Source organism: Coenobita brevimanus, chromosome 44 (assembly GCF_032717465.1).
Source record: "Coenobita brevimanus isolate Jiangsu-jjx chromosome 44, ASM3271746v2, whole genome shotgun sequence".
Classification (NCBI taxonomy): Eukaryota; Metazoa; Arthropoda; class Malacostraca; order Decapoda; family Coenobitidae; genus Coenobita; species Coenobita brevimanus.
Window position 1 is genome coordinate 1,670,931 of NC_136997.1, and position 25,517 is coordinate 1,696,447.

Sequence of the window (25,517 nt, forward strand, 5' to 3'; positions counted from 1 at the left end):
AATAGTTGCAAAGTTTTAATAGAAAAATCAATTGAGCCATTCAGATTCCTTGCGTAGGTTGCATTGAGAGCTGAGATTTTTTTTTTTTTTACTTTTTCATTATTAAAAAAAAACTACTTAATCAACATTCAACCTATCAAAAGGCACCAGTTCACCATAAGACACATAACTATGTGAAATTTCATGACCCTATGATGAATACTTTTTCAGCTCTTGCCTCGAAGCGAAATCTCTACGTCACCTATCGTCGTTGATCCCAGTAATAACAATATCCTCCTCTGACTTTGTCATATGGAGGATAAAAAGAGTCACCATGAGTGTTAGAAAGAAAAACCACGTAAACTTTGTGTAGAAGAGGCAGAAGAAGAATAGCAGTTAACTATGTACTCAGTCTACAGATTTGTGTTTATTATATATATATATATATATATATATATATATATATATATATATATATATATATATATATATATATATATATATATATATATATATATATATATATATAAAGTATGTATGTATACACACACACACACACACACACACACACACACACACACACACACACACACAATCGCCGAATGTGCTCATTATTAAGCAAGCGCCTCATTAACGTCAGCATTCCCTTCAATCTGGAATTTAAAAACGCTCAATTAGTTATAGGCCACAGTCTTGTCGAATTTTAAACGTACCAGTAGTTCTCTTTAACTAACCACTGGTGCTGGTATTTTATCCCACTGTTTGACTTGATGAGGTAGGCTCCCTGAAGCTGAATGAGGCTGGCAAAAAAACAAGTTTTAGATCAATAGCTCTTGATTACAAAGGGTCATACCAAGTCTTCCTCTAAAACAAGACGGCCTAAAGAAGTAGGTGTTACGTCCAGTTCCTGAGTCGTATTCCTGAGGGAGCAGGAACAAGGAAGGAGCAAGAAGTGTGGCTACAGTATATCAATGGCTATCGACTGCACAAGGATCAGTCCAGCAGCCTAGATTAAGTGTGATAGTGTAGGAGGAGGGTTAGGTAGAAGCAAAACTATTAGAACTCACTCAAACACTGAAATACAATGCGTTATGGAATAGATCCCTCAGATTTTGATACCCTGCCACAACCTTGAATATGATACTGTTGTTTATGTGGCTTTGCGAACTGGTGAATCCGGTGACGTGTTTGAAGGACTTATTATTGGTACTGTATTTCGAGGCGACTGCATTGAACTTGAGAGAGATTTCCTGTACTCAATAAATTAATGAAGGATTTATCAGCATCATCCCACCCTAGGGCGGGGTGAGGAGTAGCAGCAGGCTATTCATTTATTTTAATCCCTGCTGTTCTTTAAATCTGTAAGTGAAATACAGCCATTGAAAATAACCAAGATTGAAATGGAAGTGCGTCACATGGCTGAAAGATTTAATAATTCTACGATTTGTTCACGTATTCAGTATCTACTGAAAACACACACACACACACACACACACACACACACACACACACACACACACACACACACACACACACACACACACACACACACAAGCACTAGTGTTATCGAGTGACACTAATATTACAATAGATTATGGTCGAGTTCTTAATATTTAATACTGCAATCAAAGTCTGTGTTAAAATTCGTTGATTCCACTTCTTCAAGATCAAAGAAAAAAATGAATAAATTAAAACAATCGGTATTCTGCCAGAACACTGAATTACTGGACATTATTTAATCTTACAACTTTACACTACAGAGTCCTCCACATTAAATGTAGCATCCAAAGTCTATGCTCAAATTCACAAATTTCTTTTGTCCGGGATCAAACCAAATTTAAACAAGGTCAAAATAAGTGCCATTCTTCCAAACACCTGGCATAATGGTTAGATCCCCGAGACTTCCAGACAATCTCGCGCCTTTGAAGCCAGATGCCCGAGGACTGTCCCAAACCACGTCCCAGTGAGCCTGTTATGCAACCATGGGTTGAACACAGTGGTCAGACTGACAAACACACTATTCAGTTCCCGTTCAAACTATGATTGGTTTCTTTGCAAAGGAGGGAGAGTGTAGTGACTTGGTACGTTCCTTATCCCCCTACAAACTCAAGAAAAGGCGTGTGGAGAGTCTTCTTGTGCCTTTAGCCCTTCTTACTTTGAAATAAATCATGATCAGTTTCCTATCTTTGTCTGTTGTTGTCATTGCTCTATCCCGGTGTGGCTGACTAAGCAGAACCATCGACCACAACTAGTCTTGCCAGGGTTGTAACAGGATCCTTCCACATAACGATGTGCAAAGAAAACGGGGGAGGTACAGACCCCTGTAGGATGACCCAAGTAGAGCAGACATGTATGAATTGTGCTCTCAGTCTGGACTCTGATGACTTGTTACATGTGTCTGAGTTCACCCCCAGGGGGTGCTGTGCAAGGTTAGGTATTAAGCCTTGGCCCCATGCCACTTTTACGATAGTACCTCCTTGGGCAACTGTAGCCACACACTTACTACCTTTTTGATAGGATAGCAAGCACCTTGCTCTCGGTGGTTCGGGAATATGCATGACAGGGACGTCCACCATCCCTGAGCCAGACACATGCTCCGGGTACCTCCCCACATTTCTTTTCATAACCAAGATTTGAGTTTAGAGGAAGAATAAGGAAGTGAAATGCAGAATGTTTGTGCGTCTTTTGCTCTTGGTGTTAAGACACGTATTGTAAGTGGCATACGAGGATTCCTAGCACCTCTTCTCAACATGATTTTAAAAAATATTATACCTAACTACCCTCTTGTGTGGAACTGATGCCACTTATTTTGATATTAAAGTAATATGAAAATCAAGAATTAAGTGTTAAGGTACATTATGAAATATAGATTGTCAAGGAAGACGAGTTACAATGCCTCCTATGTCACTTTATGTATAATTCTAAGAATAATCCTTGGTTAGACAATGACCTGAATGTAAGTTTATATGTGAATCTTAACTCTATCATGCAACCCTAGGAACTGATATTAACCCTGAAACGTAATGTTTTGAAATACTTTTCGTGTCTGTGGTTTCTCCCGAACACAGTTGTATTATCTGATATTATGTGAACAAAGTGCAAATTAGGTACTTAGCAAACAAAAGAAGTAAAGTCTGTACCAGTCTTATATCTCTTATTCAATCCTGATAGAAATAAACGAAAATTTTAATACAAAATATTGGGAGTCAACTAACCTTCTCTGACACAGCCTTCAGTCAAGCACACATTGCTGGACTTCGCTGAAGCATACCGCGCCTCATCTGCAAGGAACCCTGCTGAGATAACTGGTAGGGGAGGGGCTTTTGGAGGTGCAGGAAGAGCAAGAGGGATGGAGGCAGAGGGAGAGGGAAAGAGAGAAATGAGTGGTGCGGTTTGGTGAGGTGGCAGCAGCAGGTGATGCTGATGACAGGTGAGTGTGCAGCAAATAAGGACACATAGGGACATGACAGCACAGTAAACCAAATTCTCGTTGGCTTAATGGACTTTGGACGATATAGCTGTATGGATCATGATTACATTACACTGAGATCTGAATCAAGCATATGACACAACTCGTCCATTCAAGCGGAGCTGGACAAAATTTGCAAGAGCACCCCGCTTCATAAGGTGACAATCAAAACATTCTGTTTCTCAGTCACCTGCATTATGTCTTGCACTGAGAAATGGAATACCTGGAATGTAGCCGCTGAAACAGGATTTTTAGTTCAACTTGACTTTCCCTTCAAGTAAAGTGTTTTAAGCATAGGCTACGTCCATTAATTTCAAACCAACACATTCAAATTGAAGAAGCTATTATCACATATTGACACTGTCTTCATTACCGAAGATAAAAGATTTTTCTCCAATAAACACAACGTCTATGGTGACTTTATTTTAAATATACAACAGTTCTGGCTGATCTTCGACCATCTTAGAGTCGAAATCGAGCCGAATCTGTTGTATCCTTCACAGTAAGCACAATTTTATCATAGGCAGAATTTCTTGAAAAAGAAATTCAGCACTTTTTCTTCAGCCAGTTATTAAGAGCCCCACATTCTTTGGCATTCTTACCGATATTGCAGATATTATTTCTTTCGTGGGGGCAGGAGAGGGGGAAGATCTAGTAAGCTGGCATCCCAAGACCGTTCGAGACAGCGACTTGAAATCTTCAGGAATGATATATCTTGGTTGCAAACTTCTTTTGGCACACAAAGAAAATCTTAGTGGCAGGGCCCTCTGTTATTTTTGTAATTTTTGCTCTCCTGCACAGCAAAAACTACTGACTCGATTGCTTTCCAAATGTTCCACAGTGTAGTCGGCAACATATACAAGTGCTCCTGGGTGCTGTATTGAGGTCCAACAAATGCTTTTTGAGATATTGAGGAAAATCAAAATGGCCGCCCTATGCCTGAAAGTGCTAAATCAGAAAGCATTTGACTGATTTTGGCTAAACTCGGTGGAAATGAACAGTAGTGTGTCAGTACTGAACATGATTTCCATAGTATGGATGACCTTGACTCTGAAGTCAAAGTCTATCTATCTATCTATTGCCAGACGCCTCAATCCCGTTTGGGGTGGCCACAAACAAATCGCCTCCAAGTCGCCCTGTCCCCCGCCATTTCACTGCCCTGCTCCCAACTCACACCCCCCTCTCTCATATACCTCTCCACCCCATCCCTCCATCTCATCCTCGGCCTCCCCCTCCCTCTTCCCCCCTCCACCTCACTCACATACACTCTCTTCGTCAGTCTTTCACCCTCCAAAGTCTTAGGATTAAATCCGTAAAAATGTTTGAGTCATACCAAAGTCCCTTACTATTAGGTCTACAATGATATTTCACAGACGGTACACTATACCTGATGTACAAGTGTGGATTTTACTTTCTCTTGTCATTCTACTCTGGAATGTAGCATTATTATCTGGAATGTGGAGTTCTTTGAATATTGCTTCAGCAGCTTCAGAATTCTAGATTATAATCTTGCACTTCGTTTGTGGCCACCCCTTACAGGATAAAGGCGTCTGGCAATAGATGGATAGACTTTCAGTGCTCCAAATGAGGCGCTGAGTTGATTTTAAATGTGACGTTATTGCAAAAGAAAGTTTTGAGAGAAATGCATTTAAAAAAGGTGATTGATTTTTCAAATGGAAATTATGCCACAAAATACTTCTTGCCATGCGTTTTCAACCCATAAATGATTCATGAGAATCGGGCGGACCCCCCCCCCATTCCCTATTCTCCCATTACGGCGCCCCCCGGAAAGTAAAATGGGAGTTGTTTGTACCAGGTTGTCACAAGTTTTTGTAGGTTTGTTTTGTATACTATAGCTAGTGCTTCTGCCAGATTTCATGTAAATATAATAATTCATAATGGAGTTAGCTCTTCATAAAGTTAGAAGTATGACAGACCAATAGGAAAAGACACTTAAGTAGAGAGGTAGGTACACATTTTGGGCGTCAGCATCTAATGCCAAAATAATAATAATAATAATAATAATAATAATAATCCTTGAAATCATCTACGCCAACTTTATCAAAACACCCACACTAAAAGGGAGTGCCCACTAGTCTTGCTGGTACATTATGGCATCGCTATCCCACTTCCCTCTCGCTTAGGTTTCGTTTACACTCTCTCTCATTTCGTTACCATTTCTCTAATTTCCTACTTCGCTTCATCATAACAGGCCACCCCTTAGATGTTTTTAGCGCAGCATCAGCACAAATTTTGCCAGTTCTAAGCACAAATAGCCTGTCAAAGACACTGAAGATTGGGCGGGAGTGGGAGGCGGCAGGAGCCAGGTGTGCATAGCGTACGCTTGACCTTGTGTTTAGGTCGGAACGAAGCATTTTTAATTAAAAGGAGCCTTGTTACGTACCAGTTCTTTGAATATGATGTGCTGTTTCAAATGATGACGTTAGTGGGGGATCAGCCACCGATTTGCTAAAATAAGTGACGGCATAACATAAAATAAACTCACTGAGAAGGAACGAAGCTGAGCGACAGGGAGGAAGAAGAGTGAAGGTTAGTCGGTGTGGCACCCGGCAGGCCACGCAGAATGGGGGTACTTGTATGTTCGTGCTATAGCGCCTATATTAGTGCAGATACAGTTATATCACGTTGTAGATATACGGTCTCAGGGGAGGGGAAGCCGTCGGTGTGCATAAAAAAATCGCCATTTTGGTGATTACGTCACTATGTAACTGTGTGCCTCATAGCAGAGAGAGGTGCCAGTGGGCCTCCTATGCCCAGAAAAACATAACATAAACGAGTGTCAGCCAGACGCAACACAACAGAGGCAGGGGAACAACCATACACGGGTTCCTCATGCTTTAAGCCTTAACGTGCGGGCAATCAGCCTGCAGTGCAAAGCTGGTTGACAGGACATTACGTTTTAATCTGTCCGACTTTGAGCATAGACTTCAGAGCCCGTTCCCTGAGGTCCAGCAATTCTATGTACCATGCCCCTCACATGTCATCACTTTGGCGCTAACACCCGCTGTCCACACTGCAGATATGTTGGAGCTGTCTCATGTAGGACTGGTGGATTAGTATTAGCAGAGGTGCTTTTACGACGTGTTTGCAGGTCTTATGGTACATCAGTAAAATCGTCTTGAACGAAAGTCAGATCCTGAAAATGTTTCTTGCCACAACTAGAATTCAAACCCACGTCCTCTACCGATTTGGTCACCGCCTCCCTGTCATCGAGGAATCAAATCTTGCCTATTTATTATGTAACTCATTTTCCCCTGCTACGTTTTTATCTGGATTATTCTTGCAACCTTCAGTTAATTTTGTTGAGGTAAAGAGAAGCCGTTTGTAGTGGCGGAGTAACATCCAGAAAAAGAAAATATAATCCAGCGTCTCCCATAGGCTATCTTGACAGTCAGCGTTGACATGGGCAAATCAGTAAGCTTTTCACCTCGTTTTGGTTTGCATGTCTGTCTGTCTTTAGGTAAAGAATCCAGCTCCAACAGCGAAGGTCAAAACGAATGGTGCAAATCGTCTTTAGAACAGTAATCTGCCGGAATAAAGTGGATTTGTCATTGTTCTCTCTCTCTCTCTCTCTCTCTCTCTCTCTCTCTCTCTCTCTCTCATTTCACAAGTATTGCAAATATCAATAATGTTTTCTCACATTTTGACCAGTGTAAGCAATATTTGTCCCAACATTTTTATCTTTGGTAACCATGATCAAAGTGCAATATCCAAAAACTGTGTGTGAGAGAGAGAGAGAGAGAGAGAGAGAGAAACACACACGAGTATACTGTATATATATTGTAATTCTCTCACACGTGAAAGCTGACCTAATTTCCTGCACTCTTTTCCTTTGGTACTCGTCATCATTATGAATTACCCCACAAGACATTCATATCTCTCTTTTTCATTTCCTTTTTCAAAAGTATAATTATCATGAATACCAGATTTTCTCACAATTCTCTATAGCTTTATGTTACCCAGGATCATTATACTGTAAAACAACTGAAAAGTTATTTCCGCCAGGATTCTTTTATACCTTCCCTTTAATTTTTTTTTTCTTTTTTCTTTTTTAAATCAGCAACAACAGATTTTGTCCCATTTCTTGGTTGCAGGTACCCAGGATCTATTTCATTTTCTAAAACACACAGACACACACACACACACACACACACACACACACACATATATATATATATATATATATATAAATTAAAATACCCGCCGCCGGACCGCCCCCCCCCGCCACCCCCCCACCCCACCACCGAGCTGCTACCACACCACCACCCCAGGAGGACACAACGGTGGGGCTAGTGACCCAGTATAAGAGGGTCACCAGGACACTACTGTCCTGAGTCCTTTTTCCCCGCAACAACCCCAACACCAGGTGACCGGAAAGAGGCAACGACCTTGCGAGCAAGACAACCGTCACCAGAATCGGGGTCGGACTGAACAGGATTCAGTCCCAGGTAATACCGCGTCGACGGCCACTGTACGTGACGGGGAAGGAGTGGCCACTTTACGCCCTTCAGTTACCACTCGAAGGGCAGGAGGCTCAAGGGCAGGAGGCCCAAGGCTACGGCCAGAAGTACACACCAGGGTAAGGGGACCCTCGGCTACGGCCTTAGTGTGTATCGGGGAGGGCGCTGCCTCTGTGCACTCCTCTCCTGCTGTTCTCTCCTACGGGAGCAACACCGCATTGACGGCCACTGTACGTGACAGGGAAGGAGCGGCCACTGTACGCCCTTCAGTTGTTTCCCAAAGGGCAGGCAGGCTTACGGCTACGGCTGAAGAACACACCAGAGTAAGCAGACCCTCGGCTATGGCCTTAGTGTGTGCCAGAGAGGGTGCGGCCTCTATGCACCCTTCTCCTGCTTTTCTCTCCTACGAGAGCAACACCCATCGACGGCCACTGTACATGACGGGGAAGAAGCAGCCACTGTACGTCCTTCAGTTGCTTCTCTAAGGGTAGATAAGCTACCGGCTATGGCCAAAGTACGTATCAGGGTAGACAGGCCTTCGGCTACGGCCTCAGTACGTACCGGAGAGGGCGCGGCCTCTGTGCACCCCTCTCCTGCTTTTCCCTCCTACTGGAGCAACACCGCATCGACGGCCACTGTACGTGACGGGGAAGGAGCGGCCACTGTACGCCCTTCAGTTGCTTCTCACAGGGCGGGTAAGCCTACGGCTACGGCCACAGTATGTACCAGGGTAAGCAGACCCAAGGCTATGGCCTCAGTACGTACCGGAGAGGGCACGGACTCCGTGTACCTTTCTCCTGCCTTTTTGTTCCTGTGGGAGCAACACCGCCAGCAAGGCCACTGTATGTGCGGGGGAAGGAGCGGCCACTGTACACCCTTTAGCTGTGAGCCCTAGGAGTCACGGAACCGCGTTCACGGCCACTGTACGTGACGGGGAAGGAGCGGCCACTGTACGCCCTTCATTCGTGGCTCTGAGAGCACTCCCAACACAGGAAGTCCCTTGCGCGGCCGACCCCTTCCCTCTCGGCTGTGTGGGACGCCCTTTATCACCATCCGGGAGTGTTGCCCCGGAGGTGTTGCCAGAGTGGTGGCAAGGCCCGATCCAGGCCCTACCTCCTACACCTGGGAGATCTCTGTTCCTGCCAGACACCCAACGGCGATGGTGCCGCAGCCCACCCCTGTCGGCACCTTTCCCTACAGGTGACCGCAGTCCTAGGACTCCCAGGTCCAACCAGCAGCCTCCAGGCGAGGGCAACCCAGGCTCACTCACCCCACAGAGCCAGAGGCGACAGGCCCACCTCCTACAGCTGTTTGGCCCCAGTCCTGAGGGCCACCTCTCAGGTTGAGGCCCCCAGACCGGAGGGCCTCCCTGCACCCCACCAACGAGGCTCTAGTACGAGGGCCTCCTCTCAGGTCGAGGCTCCCAGACAGGAGGGCCTCCCTGTACTCTACCAACGACCAGGACCCGGGCAGTGACTCCCCTACGGGCAGTGTATTGCCCTCTACAGGAAGGCTCCCCCTAGGGCCTTCCCCGCACGCCCGTACTCCAGAGTGATTCATACCCAGGACACACGGGTAAATAGTGACGCCCCTTGTACCGAGAACAACCCAGGGGGAAATAACAGTGAACAGTGACCAAGTGAAGGCCAGTGTAATACCAGTGACAGTTACCATAAATCTATAAGAACCCGATACCCGGCAGAACAGAAGATAGCCTGAGTCCTAAGTAAGAGACCTTATAGTAATTGTGAGAGTCCTAAACAAGAGAACTTACAGTAACTGTGAACGGAGACTAGGGTGCGCTGGAGAATCTAAAAGTCTGTGTATAAGTGCCACCGTGACTAAGTGATTACATCAAGTGTCGCGATCCGCACCCTGTCTAGTTATGGTAGTATTCACCCCAAGGACTCTTAACCTTGTTCATTCCCAGTGCATTTAACTAAATATATATTCTGCCTAAAGATGAAACACGGGTATCGCAATATTATAACTAATAACATAAGTGTACATGTATAATACTGTGTCTCAAGTGTAACTGTGAATCTTGGTGTCAAAGGCTAACTCTGTGACCCTGTCTACTCGTACTGTATATCCAATACCACTCTGTGTTATATTGTAACGGTGTAGAAATTAAGGCAACAGATGTGTTAAGGTATACGGCCTGGTTTTTATGTCCTGTTCCTTTGTGGGTGCTTTACTTCCGGTCCGGAAAGAGGACCCCGCTCAGTCGCTGGTGTTCTTAGGACGAGAAGTCGACCTAAAAACACCCAGCATAATATATATATATATATATATATATATATATATATATATATATATATATATATATATATATATATATATATATATATATATATATATATATATATATATATATATATATATATATATATATATATATATATGTAAATAGTAAAGCATGTGTAAGAGTGGGAAATGCTGTGAGTGAATGGTTTTCCATAAGAGTGGGGCTGCAACAGGGATGTGTGACGTCGCCTTCGTTGTTTAATATTTATATGGATGGTGTTGTAAGGGAGGTGAATGCAAGAGCTTTAGGTAGAGATCTGAGTCTGGTGAATGTTGATGGTGGAGAGTGGAATCTGAAGCAGCTGCTGTTTGCAGATGATACTGCACTGGTGTCTGATTCAGAGGAGAGATTGAGACAGTTGGTAGAGGAGTTTGGAAGGGTGTGTGAAAGGAGGAAATTGAAAGTAAATGAGAATAAGAGTAAAGTGATGAAGTGTACGAGGTTGGTAGATGGTAGGGGGATGAATATAGTTTTGAATGGTGAGTTGCTTGAGGAGGTAGAGTGTTTTAAATATTTAGGGTCACATGTTGCTGTGGATAGAAGAATAGATGCAGAAGTGAAGTTTAGAATGAATGGAGTAGGTAAGGTGCTGGGAGGAATGAAAAAAGTGTTTAGATGTCGTTCGCTTAGAATGGGTGTAAAGAGAAGGCTGTGTGAGGGTGTTGTGGTACCAACTGCGTTATATGGGGCTGAAACATGGAATATGGGTGTAGCAGAGAGGAAAAGTTTGAATGTAATGGAGATGAGGTGTCTGAGGAGTATGTGTGAAGTGATGCGTATGGATCGAGTGCGAAATGACGAAGTGTGAAGGAGAACTGGAGTTGTTCGGGAGATGGCTTAGAGTTGAGCAGAGGGTGTTGCGATGGTTTGGGCATATGGAGAGAATGGATAGTGAGCGATTGGTGAAAAAGATAACTGGATCTGATGTGAGAGGTGTAAGGCTGAGAGGGAGACCACGAATAGGATGGATGGACAGTGTGAAGAGAGCGCTGGATGCGAGAGGGATGTCTGTTGAGCAAGGAAGAGTGGCTGTGCGTGACAGAAATAAATGGAAAGATTTTGTGAATGAAGAAATTATGATGCAACCCTGAGGGGATATTCTCCCGCAGTTGGTCTGATCAGCTAGTCAGGTCAGGTGCGGGTAAGGAGATGGGTCTATTATGATGTGGCAGGGGTAAACCAGCTCTGCTGTCGGGCCCTGCTATGGATGTCACTGATTGCACTGCGCAGTTGACCCTTGTGCGGTGTGGTGCAGTGTGGATCTGTCCCTTCTCCCCTTTGGGGCTAAGATGCGAATGAATGTGTTTGAATGGATGAGTAAATGGGGAGTGTGTCGTCCTGTCTCGGCTAACTCCCTTTCCTCGGGGGAAGCAGCCTAGGTATATAGATAGAGATAGATTGATACGTAAAACGAGTGACCAAGGAGTTTCAATACCTTACGTGCTCCTTGTCTGTACTCACAATCAGTGTTGAAGATGGTGGTGTGGTAGGCAGTCCCTCCCTCAGCCAGCGATATGGTCAGGGCCAACGCTGCAATGGTCAAGGTAGAGGTGCCAAGCATCGGGCAACGCTCCACTCTTGTACAACGACCCAACCCTCGCCGTTGTCTGAAGGCGGGAAAGAGAAAATGAGGTAAGATGGGAGAAAAAAGGACAAGAGTGTGTTATATGTATGGGGGAAAAGTTCTGAATAAGGGAAAAAGTGATAGGTGGAGGCGACCAATACAGGACAATTGAAGGAAAATGTATGTGATGTGGTGGTGGTGGTGATGACGATGATGGCGGTGGTGATGGTGGTGGCTGCTGATGCTTGATTGTGTGAGGATGATATGCCGAATTAAGAGGATACTTGTGGAAAGTCATGATGAGGATGACGATAATGAATATAAAAATAATGATGATGGTGATGATGATGATAACAGTGATAATCATAATAATGCTACCGCTACTACTACTACTACTACTTCTGTTATTACTACTACTACTATTACTACTCAGACTGATTACATTAAGAACATAGTACAAGATGCCTGCTATACTTACATAGTTAATGAAGGCATACTGTCATTGGATGAATAACACAGTATGCAGACATTAAAGATAAAAAAAAAAATAAGGCAAATAGTTTCACATCTCATAAAGCCTTGTATTATACGAGTATATTTTGTTTATTATACATATTTGGCTCAACTAACAAGTCTTCGGTTATACAGGCCCTCATATTGGTAGAAAAGCCCTGAGGAAAAGTTCTCCACAAATCTTCTCCCTCTTTTGGTAAAGGAAGGTCTTAGGCAACTGTTTTTATGGGATAGCAATATGAGGCAGATAAAGGTATTAAAGAAAGAAATACGCCCTTTGTCGGCTGGTGAGGGATATATTCTCTGTTTGGTGGGGAATATAATCTATGTATGTATGGGAGAGCAATATGCAGATAAGAAAAATGTGTGAACAAGGAAATATACTGTCTGCCATTTGATTAGGAATAAGAAATATGGAAAGGAGGACACTGTGTTGGCAGAGGACTGTTGATGAACTATTGCTCACATCGACCGTATACCCCTAGACTATTTTATTAGCCTAATGGCAGACCTTTAATATTGCAAAGGTCGGAAAATACAGCCTTCATTAACTATTTTTCTAAAAGTTCATCCAATATATATATTTCTTATCTCCATACGATTTAATTCAGCTAAGAGAAGACACTTCAAACAGGAGTGGTTAGAAATAACTTTCATTAACCTCTTTCCATGGGCGTCCGGAGGGGGGGCAAGGGGTTGCAGTTGCCCCCCCTTGGAATTCGACGGCTTCAGTTGTTGTTCAAGGATGGTTGAGTGATTTGAGTTGATTCATGCATTCTGTCACTGTGCATTTGATGTAAGTCATGTAACTCATGTAAGTATATGCCGATGCCTATTTGGAGTGTGTGTATTTTGATATAACCGCACATATAATTTATTTTGCCCCCCCTTTACAAAAAAACCTGCGGACACCCCTGCCTTTTTCACTGCTCTATTCCACGTTCTGTTTAGTGTGTGTGTGTGTGTGTGTGTGTGTGTGTGTGTGTGTGTGTGTGTGTGTGTGTGTGTGTGTGTGTGTGTGTGTGTGTGTGTGTGTGTGTGTGTGTGTGTGTGTGTGTGTGTGTGTGTGTGTGTGTGTGTGTGTGTGTGTGTGTGTGTGTGGTGATATGATGAAGATAATATATGAGTACATAATTCATCTTGATTGTGTGATATCGTTCATACACTCTGCCACAACCTCACCCCTGCCAAACCCTGACCCCTGTCACACCCTTACCTCTGCCACACCCTCACCCCTGCCAAACCCTCACCCCTGCCAAACCCTCACCCCTGTCACACTCTTACCTCTGCCACACCTTCATTCCTGCCACACCCTCACCCCTGCTACACCCTCACCTCTGCCACACCCTTACCCCTTGGACATCCTCATCAGTGCCACACCCTCACCGCTGCCATATCCTCATGCCTCTCAAACCCTTACCGCTGCCACAATCTCTCCCTAGGCACACCCTCACCCCTACTACACCCTCACCCCTGCCACATCCTCACACCTACCGCACCCTCACCTTTGCAACACCCTCGTTCCTGCTACACCCTAGTCCATGCCACACTCTCACCTGTACCACAACCTCTCCCCCCACACACCCTCAACTCTGCCATACGCTACCCCAGCCACACCCTAAACTGCGCAGAAAGATGCATTTGCCCCATTGAATCTTACAAGAGTACACTGTCAAGAAATGGAAACCAGCAGCCGTTTCTGTTACAAGCAGTCAGAATTCATAAGCAAATCTACCCATCTTCTAATAAATCTGCAGTTTTGCCACACTCAAGTACAGTACTTACACCTTTCACTGAACTCAACTCCCTTAACCTGTTACATTTGATTGTATAATAATTAAAAGGTGTTGTATATGCATACCTGGTAAGTAATTACCGGTATTATTCAGTATGTTATACCGTCATTGCAGAATACTTAGATATAAGGAATTCGCAGTCACTTATACACTTTTGTTTTAGAGTTGAATGTTGTTAATAATTTGTTAATAACGAACTCACATGTATACATTTTTGTTTTATGCACTGTTAAAGATTGTTCATAAAACACTAACACATCTGGTTTTAACACTGTTAGAAGTTATTAGAATTTATACACTTTCTACTGGGTCAAAAAAAAAAAAAAATCATTTTATGCGACGTCAAATTTTGTTCAAATTTGGTAAAATTTTTACCAGAAACGTGTCATGTCAGCAGGTACAGGAGCTGCTTTGTGCACCAGCAAAAATCTAAGGTTTATTTTTATTATTATTATTATTATTATTTTTTTTTTTGGGGGGGCCACATCATGGGAGACTTCAATGCAAAATCTTGCAAACGAAACATGGAGAATCATATGGAAAAATTCGGAGTGGGTGAATGGAATGACAGAGGTGAAATGATGGTAAAATTTGCTGAAATATATAACATGAGAATAATGAGCACAATCTTTCACACAAAAGAACAGGGAGAGAAATGGACCTGAAGTCCAAATGGAGAAACAAAGAATGAAATCGACTTCTTTATAGCAGATAAGAATAACACGATCATTAAGGTCACAGTTATCAACAAAGTAAATATAGGAAGTGACCATTCAATGGTGGGTTGCACAACCAGATTCGGCTTCAGAAGTGAAAGAAATAAGATGATTAAACACAAAAAGATCTATCTATCTATATACCTAGGCTGCTTCCTCCAAGGAAAGGGAGGTAGCCGAGACAGGACGACACACTCCCCATTTACTCATCCATTCAAACACATTCATTTGCATCTCAGCCCCTAAGGGGAGAAGGGATAGATCCTCACCGTACCACACCGCACAAGGGTCAACTGCGTAGTGCAATCAGTGACATCCGCAGCAGGGCCCGACAGCAGAGCTGGTTTACCCCTGCCATATCATAATAGACCCATCCCCTTACCCGCACCTGACCTGACTAGCTGATCAGACCAAATGCGGGAGAACATCCCCTCAGGGCTGCGTCATCATTTATTCATTCACAGTTTCTCTCCATTTATTTCTGTCACGCACAGCCACTCTTCCTTGCTCAACAGACATCCCTCTCGCATCCAGCGCTCTCTTCACACTGTCCATCCAGCCTATTCGTGGTCTCCCTCTCAGCCTTACACCTCTCACATCAGATCTAGTTATCTTTTTCATCAATAGAAGTAATAAAAGACAAAGCAGCCTTTCAGTTACAAATAATGGACAGATTTAAGGCTTTAATTTTTTTTTTTTTTTTTTATGTGCTCGACTCTGGCCATAGGTTGTCACAGCCTGCTTCCAAGGTCCAGTAGTTCTCCTACATACCATACACCTCTACATGTCACCACTTCGGCGCTAACACCCACCGTCCATATTGAATACATGCTACGGCTGTCTCATTCACGACTGGTGTATTGGTATTAGCGAGGGTATATTTACGACATGTCGGCGGGTCTATGGTAGATCAGTAAAGTCTGATTTTATGAAATTCAATTTACGCTAAGTCTGACGCTGATGGGTTGAATGATAGACTAACAAAAATGCTTGGAGGATCAGCGGAGGTAGTAGGGAAAGCTAATACAACCAAAACTAAGAAGTATTCAAAAAAGACCCTCGAGCTCGTGAAAAGGAGAAAGGAGATGAACGTAAAAATAAAGATGAAATAGAAAGAGAGGATGTAGATAAGCGTATCAACATGAGAGAGAGAGTGATCGAAAAAGAAAGAGAAACGTGGATCAGATCAAAGAAACCATCAAAAGAGGAAAAAGTCTGAAACAGGTCCGAAGTAAAATGTCACTAGAAAAGCAACAAATTATATCACTGAAAGAAAAATACGGTAACGTCTTTAAAGGCAGAGATAGGATGGAGAAGAGAGATGAAGAATTTTACAAAGAACTCTATGCATCAAAGACAATCGTATCAGTTGCTAACTTTTCGTTGACGCACATGAAATAGCTGACGTAAGACCAGACGAAGTAAACATTTTTCTTGAAGGTATGAAAAGAGGGAAGGCCCCAGGGGAAGATGGATTAGTAACAGATATACTGTCCGAGCAGAAGTACAAAACAGTCTTGCCCACATAATTAGTCAGTATATATATATATATATATATATAAAAAAGGAAATTCCCAAAACATTGTGTAATGCAATAGTTTTTTTTTGCTTTGCAAAAAAAGCGACTAAAAAAACCTTGGTAAGTATCGACCCATTAGCTTATGACAAGTTATTCGCATACTCTTCACTAAAAGCCTTACAAACAGAATAACAACAAATTTGAAAGAAAGCCAACCTGATGAACAGGCAGGATTCAGAAGTGGGTATTTGACTACTGATCAGCTACACACAATGAAACACCTAATTGAGAAAATTACTGAATATAAAAAACCACCGTTCTTAGGTTTTCTTGATTACGAAAAAGCTGTCGACTCAGTGGAGCACATTGCAATTATAAATTCATTGCAGAAACAAGTTCATCAGAACATTGTGAAATTGTTCGAAACATATATAAAGAGGGAACCTCTGCAGTTGAATTGCATATAAGCTCGGAAAAAATACAGACTGAGAAGGGTGTGCGTCAGAGAAATACAGTTCCATCAAAATTATTTACAGGGTGCCCAGCAGATATTTTCAGAAAGTTAGACTGGGGAAACAAAGGAGTAAACATAGATGGAGAAAAGCTAAACCATTTAAGATTTGCAGATGACACTGTCCTAATCTTCGAAACAACAGAGACATAGAAGAAAATGTTAAATGACCTGAACAGAGAAAGTCTCAAAGTAGGACTAAAGATGAACCACAGAATAATTGGTGTTTAATCAAAATGCACGAAGGAGCCTCATCAGAATAAGGGAAGAAATTCTTGAAGTCGAATAGTACAATCACTTGGTGCAAATACTAAAACTAAGGGAACACCTGGACAGCGAAATAATAATACCACTTACAGTGTGATGGAAAGCTTTCGGTAAACAAAGAGACAATGAAAAATGGCTCGCTAATAGATATGAAAACGGAGGTATATAATGAAAGTATAGTCCCAGCTGTGATGTACGGTTGTGAGGCCTCAAAACTGGGGAAAAAAAAATCAATGGAAAATCAACTAATCCGTTCTCAAAGAGCAATGGAAAGGTCAGTGTTGGGAATATCGTTAAGACAGATCAACTTGGGTAAGAGAGCAGACTAAAGTCAAAGACGTTGGCGAAGTTATAAAAGAAACGAAGGTGGCAGGTCATGTAACAAGAATAAGTGATAAACTATGGAGCAAGAGGCTGAATGACTGGACTACAAGAGATTGTAAGCATAGCAGGAAAAGACCGGACAGGAGGTGAAGAGATGAAGTAGAGAAGTTTGCTGGCAAAACATGGCAGATTGGCCAGTCAAGGAATTTGTGGAAAAGATTGAGGGAGGTCTTTGTTCAGCAGTGGACTTGCAATGGTTGGTGGTGATGATGATGATCTGTAGTGTGTGTGTGTGTGTGTGTGTGTGTGTGTGTGTGTGTGTGTATATATATATATATATATATATATATATATATATATATATATATATATATATATATATATATATACAGTATATATATAATTATATAAAGATGAGAGGAAGGAAAAACACAGGTAAGGATTTAAGTTATTTATTTTCCAATGTTTCGAGTTATACAAAACCCATCTTCAAGGGTACAGGAAAACTAAACCGTAATCTTATTCTGCCCAGTATATATACACTTTCGGAAACCCTACGGAGAACATTAAGTGATCTGCTGCGCTTTGGCCAGGAGGGCTGGGATTATCTCTCATCAGGATTAAGAGGCCACAAGGCTATGCTTGCGGCATATGCCGACCATTGAATAAACCCCTCCCTATGGTTAACTACATTTCTGTTATGTATTTGCATATGTGCAGCTTCTAGAGATTTTGTCTTTTTTCTTTTTTTGGTAAAATCTTTCTTGATAATATTTGAGTTTTCCCAATCAGGAAGGTTATTACACTTCTCTATGAGCAATACAAGAGAGGTTGGCGTTCTGCGATGTTTGAGATTCCGCTTCTGTTCTTCAATTATCTTTCCTACACCTCGTCCCGTTTCCCCTGTATGTTTATGCCATCACATCTTTTCCGTGGGATGTTATAAATGACACTTATATAATTATTTTTCTTATTTTCTATAGTCTTAACCATTTCACCTGTCCTTATACCTTACGAACAAGCAATGCTTACAGGTATTTTTGCTTTACTATTGTACCAATCTATGATAGACACCATATCTGTGTTTGGAACAGAAATGTATCTCTCAGTCTTGTTTCTTGTCATATTCCCATCATTCCTTTTCTTCACAAGTATAATTAAGGCTTTGTTCTTAAGTCGTAATAATAAGCCTTCAGGAAACCATAGCTTGTTAAAGATTTGATTTATTCCTCAATGGATTCTTCAATACGTTTTCAGTAAGCTATCAGGAATAATCCTATTCCCCTATCTGATTTTATCATATCACTACGTGCAGATTGGGTCTGGTTAGTACCTGGATGGGTGACCGCCTGGGAACATCAGATGCTGTTGGCATCCCTACGTGTCAAGTGGGGTTGGTGGAGGATTAGTGCCCCTCCCTGTAAAACAATTAACTCTAAGCCGTTGGCCACCCCGTTTGGGATACATGGCGTCTGGCAATTAGTTTAGTTTACTACGTGCAGATAAGTAGTAAATGTAATCATCCATATTAGCTGGTTTGCTGTATACTGAGAACATACCTGTCTTCTCGCCTCTCCAGATTACCGATTCTAAGAACAGCTATTTAATTTCTTTCTCGTCCTCGATTGTGAACTGATTATCTTGATGGAGGGATGGGGTTAAAAGATATATGACAAAATTGGTTGTGCGTTGGAGAGAGGGTAGCCTGTTGCCATAGGACAGGGTGGAGTGTTTTTCTTTTTTAGCCACTTCTTACACGATTAATGTGTCTGGCTGTACATAGAAAGTTAGACAAAATAATCTTATGCTGATTTCAGTGGGGGAATAATCATCCTATATACTGTACAATAATGGCCTTCCATTGAAATATTATTTCAATAACCAAATTTATTCAGCTCTCAAAAGTGTAAATGTCTGAACGATAATTATTAAACTGTAATTCAGGTTCTCTGAATTCAGAAAAGCAGAATGTATTATAATTTTTTGTGAAATCTGAGAAAAGTTTTGTTTAAATTATAATTAAAAAGAACAAAAGAACAAAGTAAACTGAGCAATTGTCCTAAGGAAACAAAGTGGCCTAATATATGTAACGTTTGCTGCAAAATAATAACATAAAGGACAAGCTGCTGAATAACATATGATGTAAGTGCCAGCTACCTTTCCATCAAACTCTAACACTGTACACTGAATCCCAGACATTCACACAAGTAGTTTCATTTGCAAGATATGAAGTGATGGGTGCGGTTGTATTGGGGCTAGGCAGAGTACAAAGCAGATGAACCTAATGTCTTCACTACTAATATAACCATTAGCCTATTTCTAATTAGAAGTATATTAAACGACAGTTTTTGCAAAGAATAATAACACTTACCGAGTACTGGGGAAGCTAAGCAGCTTCAGAAGCCAGAACATCCTTTCCATCGGAGAGCCTGGCAGTCATTGCAACTGGCTACCCTAACTGTCGCACTTATTCCTTCTTATATGACTCGAGTTGCCAGATAGCTGAGAAATTCTACGTTTATAATAATTATGATTCTAGCATGCTTGGTGCCAGATATATTTTTGTACATATTATATATTTTCATTACTTGCAAAACTTATGTTTTCTTGGGAGAAAGCTGAAATTCTGTTGATTTAGCCGTTATTTTCGGTGTATCCTTCAAAACGTGTAGAAAAGTGGCAAATTCTGCAGACCCGGCAATACTACTCGGGAATACTGTAATTTGTTCATAATAACGGCTGCTATACATGATCAGTCTTCTAAGCAGTGTTGGCGAATAGTGGTGGAAGATCCCTCTAAAACTGACCACATATTGACAGCCTAGAGTAGAATCTTCAACAAGCCGAAGAACACGAAAGCTTAGACTCATGCCTATCCACTGTGCAGTTGTCATTAATCCTTGCACTTTGCGAGGAAACTTATTTATCTTGCTCAAGCTAACATCAGACGATTAAACTCGCCACTGAGAAGCATTGCAGGTCTGAACGTTCACATAAACAATCAGATTCTGCCATGCCCCGGGCTAGTCCTAAAACACAGTTATCAACAGGTGTGTTTGCTTCCAGGACCCCGTCTTTACAGCTAGATGGTCAAAGACAAAGGGGAAACAAACTATCTAATAGCATGACCTGACCAGGAATCTAACTAAGGTCCTTTTTCAATTCAAAGCTGGATGTTCCAAACAAGTATTCAGCATATAAAACTATGCTTACCTGCTGCACACACACACACACACACACACACACACACACACACACACACACACACACACACACACACAACTTAAACAATTGATCCATAAAGTCCGTTTAGTTAGTAGTTAATGAAGCGCCGCCCAAGGTCCACATGCACCGGGTCAGCTCAAGGGGGTAACTGCACTTTGACTCACCCCCTAAACGTGACGCCAAACATCCCTTCCACCCCCACTCAGTTTACTGTTTTAGGTTTAAGTTGGTTTCTTTGTCTTTAAATTCACAAGTCGTGTATGATTCAGAACCATCCAGAAATGGATATGGACTCAGAGGTTTAGAACACAGTGTTACAGGAAAATAATGAGATTACAGCATCGCCAAGAATTTATGGACATCCAAAAATACTGACCATTATCATACTTTTCATTACTAATGTTGTATGAGATAGTAAAGCATGTCTTATAACAGAATTATTACATTATTTTATTGGTTAAACCGAGATTTTCTTGAACCTTTTCTTGCCTGTTCTGAGGTAAAATTGTTTCCTGTGATGACCACCAATCTTCATCATCTTTAAAATATCGAATAACAATACACACTGCTGGAAAAATAATGTGTTAATAGGCACTAAGTACAATTTCCTAAAAAGAGTGTAATGAACAAAATGTAACACGGGGTTTCTCATCTCTGAATGGGAGACCAAATGCAATAAATGGAACTAGCCATTCCATTCTTTATATCGCAAGTTACCTTTTCGATTTTGTTTGCATTATCTCCAGTGGAATCTGAGCTTGATACTGAAGATGGAAAAAAAAACTGTGTTATGGGAAAAAAAAATATGGACTTAGAAAATATCTCAGCAGAAGAAGGTCTAGGTATTTTGCTTTGGGGTGATTGATGGTTGAGGGACGAGCGACGTCATCACCCAGCTACTCTCGCCCTGCCGGTCTGACCTGGTATATGGGCCGTGGTGACGTCCAAGGTAATGACATTATACCACACGAAACGTGGATGGCATTGAATACAACCACCTACTCCTTCATACAGTAACGGAGGCTCGGGGGATCGGTCCCACTGTCACTGAGCATCACTTTCCTAGGGCGTTCTGCAGCGGCTTTGAACCCTGCTTAATGGCACTTTGGATTATTGAACGTACTGTATGTTCACAAACTAACGCATACCAGCAGCAATCAAGCATTCACACATTTACCGAAGCATCTTACGTTTCAAATTCTATGTCTTGTATCTATCCTACCCTCCTCCACAATACCACTGTCTACGACCACCATCATCGGCTTTGCCGTTTGTGTTTTATATTTAATTACTATCTACTACCAATGTTTGTACCTTGCATCTATTGTACCTTCTCTCACATACCACTGTCTACAACCACTATCATCTCCTTTACCGTCTGTGATTTATATTTAATGAGAGAAACTGTGCCTGCAGAGTGGAAAAAGGCTGTGACTGTACCCCTGTACAAGAATAAAGGTGAGCGAAGTGAGTGCAAGAATTATCGTGGCATAAGTTTATTGAGTGTGGTAGGGAAGGTATATGGAAGAATTATTATGGAGAAAGTAAGAGAGATATTAGAAGTTCTAGTGAGTGATGAACAGGGTGGCTTTAGGAGTGGCAGAGGATGTGTGGATCAAGTATTTGCAGTGAGAGATAGCAGAGAAGGCTTGTGAGAAGGACCATAAGGTGTTTATGGCATTCATGGATCTGGAAAAAGCATATGACAAAGTAGACAGAGAGGGATTGTGGAAAGTTTTGTGCATGTATGGTGTAGATGGTAAGCTGCTAGGTGCTGGCAAGAGTTTTTATGATGGTAGCGAAGCTTGTGTAAGGGTTAATGAGCATCTAAGTGAACAGTTCACGATCGGTGTGGGCGTGCGACAAGATTGTGTGATGTCCCCATGGCTGTTCAATATATATATGGATGGGGTGATGAGAGAAGTAAAAACACGAGTAATGGAGAGAGGGACGGCGTTGGTAATGAATGGTGATGGATGGAATATATCAAATTTGTTGTATGCTGATGATGCAGTACTGCTTGCAAGTACCGGACAAGAACTTGGTAGGCTAGTGCATGTCTGTGAGCGTCGTGCCTTGAGAGTAAACGTAGAGAAGAGCAAAGTGATGGTTATTGAGAGAGAGGTGACTCCTGTGTGATGTCACAGTGAATGGAGAGAGACTGGAATTGGTGAGAGTTCAAATACTTGGGTACAGTGATAGAAAGAAGGAGAGGAAAATGTGCAAAAGAAGTTGAAAGTAGAGTGACACAAGGAAGAAAAGTTGCTGGTGCAATGAAGGCCTTAATAAGAAACAGAGGCTTGAGTGTTGCAGCTGCATGAGAACTACATGAGGGAGTGTTAGTGCCAACTCTAACATATGGGTGTGAGACTATGGTGTGGCATGAAAATGAAATGTCAAGAGTAAGAGCAGTGGAGATGGGACTGCTGAGGAATGTATGTGGAGTACAGAGGGTGGATAGGATACTAAATAATGTGATTCGTGAAAGGTGTAGAGTGAGGAAGTCGGTGGACACCAGAATCGAAGAGAGTGTCCTGAGATGGTATGATCATATGGAAAGAATGGATAACAATAGAGTGGTGAAAAAGGTATACCTGAGCGAATTTGAAGGAGGGAGGAGGGGAGGTAGGCCAAGGAGAAGGTGAAGAGATACGGTGGATGAGTGTTTGAGGAAGAGAGGGTTGGAAGTCGGTAACGCTATGGAACTGACAAGAGATCGAGCTGGCTGGATGAATGTTGTGAGAAGAAGTGCATGATCAGGGATTTTGACACCCCTTCTGAGCATGGCAGCGTCCGATTTGACTCAATCGGATACGTTTGTGTGAAGCTGCAGAATGTGGTGAATCTTTTTGGAGTATCCGGTAGAGCCAGGATTCCGGGGGCTTGAATGATGAGTGAATGGAAGTGTGGCCTATTTGGATTGGGCAAGTTTGTGCTGTCTGGACATTGCTACTCCTCACCCTGTCCTTGGGTGGAAAAGGAGGTCCGGATGATGATGATGATGATGATGCTGACTCTCTACTACCAATATTTGTACCTTGCATCTATCCTACCCTCTCTCACATACCACTGTCTATAACCACTCTCCTTTGTATCACGGTCTGTGTTGTCAGCCCTGCCCTTCTCCACCTTACTACTTTCTCTGACCACAATTATTGTGTCACCATGTGTGCCCTGTATAGGTCTTATGCTCATCCATTGTGTCTAATACCACTATATTGTACTGTGTTTCTGTGTCATGTACATATCCTACCATCTTAAACCACACCACTGTCTACAACCACCATTTTCTCTTTCACCATAATTATGTGCCTTATACCTGTGTGCTGCTGCTGATTCACTGTCTGTGCTTGGTATATGCCCTACCCTCCTTCACCATACCATTGTCTACAACCACTATCCCCTGTGTCACTATCTGTGCCATGTATCAGTCCTATCCTTTCCAACAACACCACTCTCTGCTCTAAATATCTCCTGTTTCATTTTCTGCTTTCTTTATCTGCCCTACCCACCTACATCATGTCACTGTCTACTGCATCAGTTTTCTTCATGATCCTATCTTCTACTACCATAACACAGTCTACCACTACAACCTTCTGTGTTACCGTCTATACCTTGGATTAATGCAGTGTATACTACCACCGTCTTCTCATTCACCGTTTGTGCTTTATTTCTGCCCTAGACTTCTCAACGAATCCACCGTCTAGTGCCACCCTCATCTGTTTCAATATCCTTGCCTTGTACCTATTACAACCTCCTATGTCTTTGCCTCTCAAATACAACTACTCTCACCACATACAGTAACAGTTAGTAGTACGTCTGTCTGTTATTGTCAAAGAAATGATGGTACTTACAAGATGGATGGCCATGTCATGTGTGTGTGTGTGTGTGTGTGTGTGTGTGTGTGTGTGTGTGTGTGTGTGTGTGTGTGTGTGTGTGTGAGAGAGAGAGAGAGAAAGAGAGAGAGATTAAACTTTGCTTCTTGTTGATTTCTATTGTTTGTGTGTGTGTGTGTGTGTGTGAGAGAGAGAGAGAGAGAGAGAGAGAGAGATTAAACTTTGCTTCTTGTTGATTTCTATTGTTTGTGTGTGTGTGTGTGTGTGTGTGTGTGTGTGTGTGTGTGTGTGTGTGTGTGTGTGTGTGTGTGTGTGTGTGTGTGTGTGTGTGTGTGTGAGAGAGAGAGAGAGAGAGAGAGAGAGAGAGAGAAAATTAAACTTTGCTTCTTGTTTGATTGATGTTTTGTGTGTGTGTGTGTGTGTGTGTGTGTGTGTGTGTGTGTGTGTGTGTGTGTGTGTGTGTGTGTGCAGCAATTTTCAGCCTTCACTCTTATTATCACTATTATTGCCACGTTCATCCAGCCCCAGTTGCTACCTGATCATTAAGGAAAATCACATAGCGTTACGTATCTGACTGGCGCAGAGAACAGGAATATTATTAAGTGTTTTGTGTCCATAACCTCTGTCATTTAAGGTGGGTACACGAAGGTTTGAGCAGCTTTCTAAATAGAGGGTCATTATCAGTTGTAATTGCTACAAGATATCCCCCTGGAACCCAAATTGCCCTCTTATTAAAACTGAGTACGTAAAGCTCTCATGGAGCTGCTAACACCTTTAAGGAATAAGTCACTGTATGGTTCTTGTTGTCACCCGATCTTCAGATGAAAGTTTACCAAGTGGATGAAAGTTCAAGTTGCCCTCCTTTTGCATTACACCATTCACTTTTCAGGGGATAGGGAAGTAGCTGAAGGACGTTTTGGATAATTTCAGCCGCCCCTCGATGCTGCCCAGTCATATCGGTGCCACCACGTGAAAAACCGTGACAAAATCCTTCTCCTGGACTGTGTAA

General features: G+C 42.3%; 1 protein-coding gene across 1 annotated transcript in view; it reads right to left on the bottom strand.

Annotated features, from left to right (window-relative positions):
• LOC145398208 (neprilysin-2-like) overlaps window positions 1–11,798 on the bottom strand; it is an 84,447-nt gene extending 72,649 nt beyond the window's left edge. The window contains exons 1-2 of the mRNA XM_080271161.1: window positions 11,699–11,798; window positions 3,195–3,272 (exon numbers count right to left, since the gene is read on the bottom strand). Coding sequence (XP_080127287.1) covers window positions 3,195–3,272; window positions 11,699–11,798 — 178 coding nt within the window. The remainder of the gene's footprint in view (window positions 1–3,194; window positions 3,273–11,698) is intronic.
• Window positions 11,799–25,517: the final 13,719 nt, after the last annotated feature.